The sequence below is a fragment of the Bufo gargarizans genome, chromosome 5, assembly GCF_014858855.1.
Source record: "Bufo gargarizans isolate SCDJY-AF-19 chromosome 5, ASM1485885v1, whole genome shotgun sequence".
Classification (NCBI taxonomy): domain Eukaryota; kingdom Metazoa; phylum Chordata; class Amphibia; order Anura; family Bufonidae; genus Bufo; species Bufo gargarizans.
The window spans coordinates 2,882,364-2,888,363 of record NC_058084.1 but is presented as its reverse complement, the minus strand read 5'-3'; the positions used below and the strand labels follow the sequence as shown (position 1 = coordinate 2,888,363).

General features: G+C 49.8%; 1 protein-coding gene across 1 annotated transcript in view; it reads right to left on the bottom strand.

Annotated features, from left to right (window-relative positions):
* Positions 1–731: 731 nt before the first annotated feature.
* Positions 732–6,000, bottom strand: part of CPSF1 (cleavage and polyadenylation specific factor 1) — a 37,762-nt gene continuing 32,493 nt past the window's right edge. Inside the window, exons 36-37 of the mRNA XM_044293799.1 lie at positions 3,452–3,593; positions 732–1,404 (exon numbers count right to left, since the gene is read on the bottom strand). Coding sequence (XP_044149734.1) covers positions 1,357–1,404; positions 3,452–3,593 — 190 coding nt within the window. The 3' untranslated portion in view covers positions 732–1,356. The remainder of the gene's footprint in view (positions 1,405–3,451; positions 3,594–6,000) is intronic.

Genomic DNA, 6,000 nt, shown 5'->3' with positions numbered 1-6,000 from the left:
TGGCACCTTGATTTCCGAATGACCTGCAACAGTCCAGTGCTGCTTCTCTGTAGCCCAGGTCAGGCGCTTCTGCCGCTGTTTCTGGGGAATGCGGCACCTGTAGCCCATTTCCTGCACACGCCTGTACACGGGGGCTCTGGATGTTTCTACTCCAGACTCAGTCCACTGCTTCCGCAGGTCCCCCAAGGTCTGGAATCGGTCCTTCTCCACAATCTTCCTCAGGGTCCGGTCACCTCTTCTCGTTGTGCAGCGTTTTCTGCCACACTTTTTCCTTCCCACAGACTTCCCACTGAGGGGCCTTGATACAGCGCTCTGGGAACAGCCTATTCCTTCAGACATGTCTTTCTGTGTCTTACCCTCTTGCTTGAGGTGTCAGTGATGGCCTTCTGGACAGCAGTCAGGGCGGCAGTCTGACCCATGATTGCCGTTTGGAGTAATGAACCAGGCTGGGAGTTTGTAAAAGCCTCAGGAATCTTTTGCAGGTGTTTAGAGGTAATTAGCTGATTCAGATGATTAGGTTAATAGCTCGTTTAGAGAACCTTTTCATGATATGCTCATTTTTTTAGATAGGAATTTGGGTTTTCATGAGCTGTGGCCAAAATCATCAATATTACACCAATAAAAGGCTTGAACTCCTTCAGTTGTGTGTAATGAATCTAAAATATATGAAAGTCTAATGTTTATCAGTACATTACAGAAAATAATGAACTTTATCACAATATGCTAATTTTTTTTAGAAGGACCTGTATACTCGTTGGAACAGATGTCTCTAGAGCCTAGAACTTTTAGACGTATCCATCAAATCACCAAGGGTTAAAACTCCAGCATCCACGACGTGGCGGCCCTCTGCCCGTGGTGTGCACGGTGGATTATGTCTGCGGCACCTCAGCTTCATGTTGGAATGCATGGACCTTATATATTTATGGCCATAGACCTGTATTATGACGGAGCAAAACGGAACCCTATAACCGTATTCCGTAACGTGAATGCAAACCCGCTCCTTACCAACTTGTCTAGTTGTACCTAGGGGTTTAACCCATTCCTGACTGTGCTGCCGTAGACTACAGGAAATAGAGCCGCCCCATAGAAGTGACGGCGCCCTCTTCAGGTTCCCTCCTGCGTGCACAGTAGGGTTTACAGAATGACACAGACATTGTATGAAATGACAGGTTGTATTTACAAAAATACGTCATCTAAAACTTCCGTCACAAAGTGTCACGGATGACGGCCGTTCATCCCGGGCGATCGCTCCAATGTCCTCTGCAGATACGAAGATGGTGAAACAGCATTGGGTGGAGAACGTCCAGAGCGATAAAAAGAAAATTTATACAAAATGTTAGAAATCAGCACGTGGCCTCAAAAATGTGATGTCACCCTCTCGATCTCCAGCAAGTCATCCAGGATCTGAAAAGAGGAAAAAAGTGGTCAGACTTTAACCCCTTAAAAGAGGTTCTCCCATGACTAATGTAAAAAATTAACATCAGATTGTACAAGGCGACCTCTTTCTAAGAAAGCCAGAACCAGCCCCGGACCTCACAAGGATCCAGAGATCTCCCCATTCAGTGCTCTGTTAGATTTATATCAAGCTGACAGCTGAGGGGGCGTGTCTTTACTGCGGCAGCTGGGGGGAGGGCGTGTCTTTACTGCGGCAGCTGGGGGGAGGGAGTGTCTTTAATGCGGCAGCTGGGGGGAGGGAGTGTCTTTACTGCGGCAGCAGGGGGGAGGGCGTGTCTTTACTGCGGCAGCTCGGGGGGGGGGAGGGCGTGTCTTTACTGCGGCAGCTCGGGAGGGGGGCGTGTCTTTACTGCGGCAGCTCGGGAGGGGGGCGTGTCTTTACTGCGGCAGCTCGGGAGGGGGGCGTGTCTTTACTGCGGCAGCTCGGGAGGGGGGCGTGTCTTTACTGCGGCAGCTCGGGAGGGGGGCGTGTCTTTACTGCGGCAGCTTGGGAGGGGGGCGTGTCGTCCATGCACTCCCAATCACAACTTATGAGGCAGTTGAAGGATGAAACTGCGCATGTGCGGCCTTCTCAGTGAGCAGGACAAAGAAATTAGAAAAGAAAAACAGCAGGTGGCGCTATACAGATGCATGCTATTGGATAATTCAGTAGTATTCAGATCCAGGGGCTGGTGTGGAAACTGTAGATTATTCAGGGGACGACCCCTTTTAGTATCAGGCTCATTTTTGTTTTTTCCTCCCCGTATTCCACCAATATCCATATCTTTTTTAATTTTCCGTTCATATAGCTCTATGAGGGCGTATTTTTATGGGATAAGTTGTATTTTTTAATGGCACCATTTCATTTACCGTCTCTTGTATTGGCAAACAGGGATTTATTTTTTGTGAAGTTAACTTAAAAAAATATATATATATATTTTTAGGAGTTTTGATATTTCGGCATTCACTGTGCTCATTCTGCGGCTCAATACAAAATTTGGATAATTTTTTTGTTTTACTATTTAAAAAAAATATAAACACTTTCTTTGCATTGCCATTTCCGTACGAAGGCTTGTTTTTTGCAGGACGGGTTTTTATTGGTACCATTTTTGGGGTACATACAACTTTTTGATCAGTTATTCAATCTTTGGGGGATAAGGTGACCAAAAATGATAAACCACGTTTTTTCCGCTACATTGTACACTGCATATTTATATTTTAATAGTTCAGACATTTTTTTATTATTTATATAGTAAACTCTAATATCCTAAGGGGGCAAGGACCTGGCATCTTTTGATCCCTTGTCCCATTTATCATACCCGAAATCCATTATGGTCTATGGCAGGGATCAGCAACCTTTGGCACTCCAGCTGTTGTGAAACTACAACTCCCAGCATGCTCCTTCAACTTGTGTGGGAGTTTAAAGAACAGCCAAGCAAGTGTGCATGATGGGAGATGTAGTTTCACAACACCTGGAGTGCCGGAGGTTGCTGACTCCTGGTCTATGGTATTCTGATGCTCTGCCTGCCAAGTCCTGCCTCGTGCACAGCTCAACAGGCAGATTATTATGGCAGACCTGGAAAGCTTCAGCGGGCCCCAGGCCGTCATGGTAACCGTTCCAAGCCCCGCAATTTTACTGTGGGGGCTATGATCAGAAGGAGCCTCATCCCTCTGCCTAACCTACTGACGACACAATTATTGAAAGCGGCATCTGAGGGGTTAAATGACCAATTTCTGCATCATCGCCGATCCTGGCCATTGCGGCTTGGTGTCTGCGGTATTATAGCTGGCTCAGTGCAGCAGCCCGCTCAATACTTTCCCTCAGCCACCGTGACGTTCATGGTGGCTGAAAGGTTTAAAACATTGAAACCCTCAGACTAAAGAGTCCCCCCCCCCCCCCCTCTTTCCTGATTGGATTTGAGTTGTAAAGAGCCACTCCACCCATCATGTTCCTATGTGGATCCTCAAGGTCATTCCCCGCAGGCTGTTCTCTCTGGTGGAATGAGGCTACACTTACGATATCCGTGGAGCTTATTCCGATCTTCTTGGCCACCTCACTGCGCTCATTGGTGCTCATATACAGGTATCTGTTCAGGAGCTCTCCATCCAGCACGTTCCTCACCGCGTTCTGCAGGGTCCTGCGTCCACTGTGCAACATTCTGAAATGGAGACGGGGAGAGGATTATCCAATAACGAGGAGGCTACCTTTATGTTCCTCTATCACATGCAAGGCTCCTTGGCATCAACGACAGAAACCTTACAGAGCTCTACAAGACATCGCTGCGGCTTCCATTGTGAAAGTCAAGAGAGCCAAAAATTTGTAAATTCTGACAGCCATCCATACCAAATGTGACGGATCACCGACAGATGGGACCTTCTCTAGCCGAGAGACGACGATCCACCACCTCCCAGGACGACACAAGATCTTATTAATAACCCAGATGGGTGCTTTTAACATGCAGAATGGTAAAAATCTCCAAAGCCAAAAACAAAAAATTCCTAAGAGGAATTCGATATTACTAAAACGCTGACTTTCATATAGAAGTCTAGGAGGCTGCCCCTCACTTCCTCAAAGTGACAACTGCTGTGCCCTAATCCAGCCTCCTGCACCAGTGGCCATGTCATCCTCCTGCGTCCACGTCACCCAGGCACACTCGAGTCGTCGGAGTATGCCTGTGCGACATGTCAGCAAGGTGTGGAGACGCAGGAGGATGATGTGGCCACTGGCGGGCATCAACAATCATGGCGTATGCCGAGAATGAGAGATAAAGATTAATAACAAAACCAAGGCACGCAAATATAGAAGGAAGCATCAGGGACTAGATAAGGGAACAACTAAAAATGACAAATGTAAACTTATGCCCATGGTAAGGAACAATGCAAGTCACCCGTACATACTAAATGGTAAAACACTGGGTAACGCCGACATGGAAAAGGACCTAGGAATTTTAGTGAACAGCAAACTAAGCTGTAGAAACCAGTGTCAGGCAGCTGCTGCCAAGGCCAATAAGATAATGGGTTGCAACACAAGGGGCATAGATGGCGGTGATGAGGACATAGTCCTACCACTTTACTAATCATTAGTCAGACCACACATGAAGGCCTGTGTACAGTTCTGGGCTCCTGTGAACAAGGCAGACATAGCAGAGTTGGAGAGGGTCCAGAGGAGGGCAACTAAAGTAATAACTGGAATGGGGCAACTACAGGACCCTGAAAGATTATCAGCATTAGGGTTATTCACTTTAAAAAAAAGACGACTGAGGGGAGATCTAATTACTATGTATAAATATATCAGGGGTCAGTACAGAGATCACTCCCATCATCTACTTATCCCCAGGACTGTGACGAGGGGACATCCTCTGCGTCTGGAGGAAAGAAGGTTTGTACACAAACATAGAAGAGGATTCTGTACCGCAAGAGCGGCGAGACTGTGGACTCTGTACCGCAAGAGCGGCGAGACTGTGGACTCTGTACCGCAAGAGCGGCGAGACTGTGGACTCTGTACCGCAAGAGCGGCGAGACTGTGGACTCTGTACCGCAAGAGCGGCGAGACTGTGGACTCTGTACCGCAAGAGCGGCGAGACTGTGGACTCTGTACCGCAAGAGCGGCGAGACTGTGGACTCTGTACCGCAAGAGCGGCGAGACTGTGGACTCTGTACCGCAAGAGCGGCGAGACTGTGGACTCTGTACCGCAAGAGCGGCGAGACTGTGGACTCTGTACCGCAAGAGCGGCGAGACTGTGGACTCTGTACCGCAAGAGCGGCGAGACTGTGGACTCTGTACCGCAAGAGCGGCGAGACTGTGGACTCTGTACCGCAAGAGCGGCGAGACTGTGGACTCTGTACCGCAAGAGCGGCGAGACTGTGGACTCTGTACCGCAAGAGCGGCGAGACTGTGGACTCTGTACCGCAAGAGCGGCGAGACTGTGGACTCTGTACCGCAAGAGCGGCGAGACTGTGGACTCTGTACCGCAAGAGCGGCGAGACTGTGGACTCTGTACCGCAAGAGCGGCGAGACTGTGGACTCTGTACCGCAAGAGCGGCGAGACTGTGGACTCTGTACCGCAAGAGCGGCGAGACTGTGGACTCTGTACCGCAAGAGCGGCGAGACTGTGGACTCTGTACCGCAAGAGCGGCGAGACTGTGGACTCTGTACCGCAAGAGCGGCGAGACTGTGGACTCTGTACCGCAAGAGCGGCGAGACTGTGGACTCTGTACCGCAAGAGCGGCGAGACTGTGGACTCTGTACCGCAAGAGCGGCGAGACTGTGGACTCTGTACCGCAAGAGCGGCGAGACTGTGGACTCTGTACCGCAAGAGCGGCGAGACTGTGGACTCTGTACCGCAAGAGCGGCGAGACTGTGGACTCTGTACCGCAAGAGCGGCGAGACTGTGGACTCTGTACCGCAAGAGCGGCGAGACTGTGGACTCTGTACCGCAAGAGCGGCGAGACTGTGGACTCTGTACCGCAAGAGCGGCGAGACTGTGGACTCTGTACCGCAAGAGCGGCGAGACTGTGGACTCTGTACCGCAAGAGCGGCGAGACTGTGGACTCTGTACCGCAAGA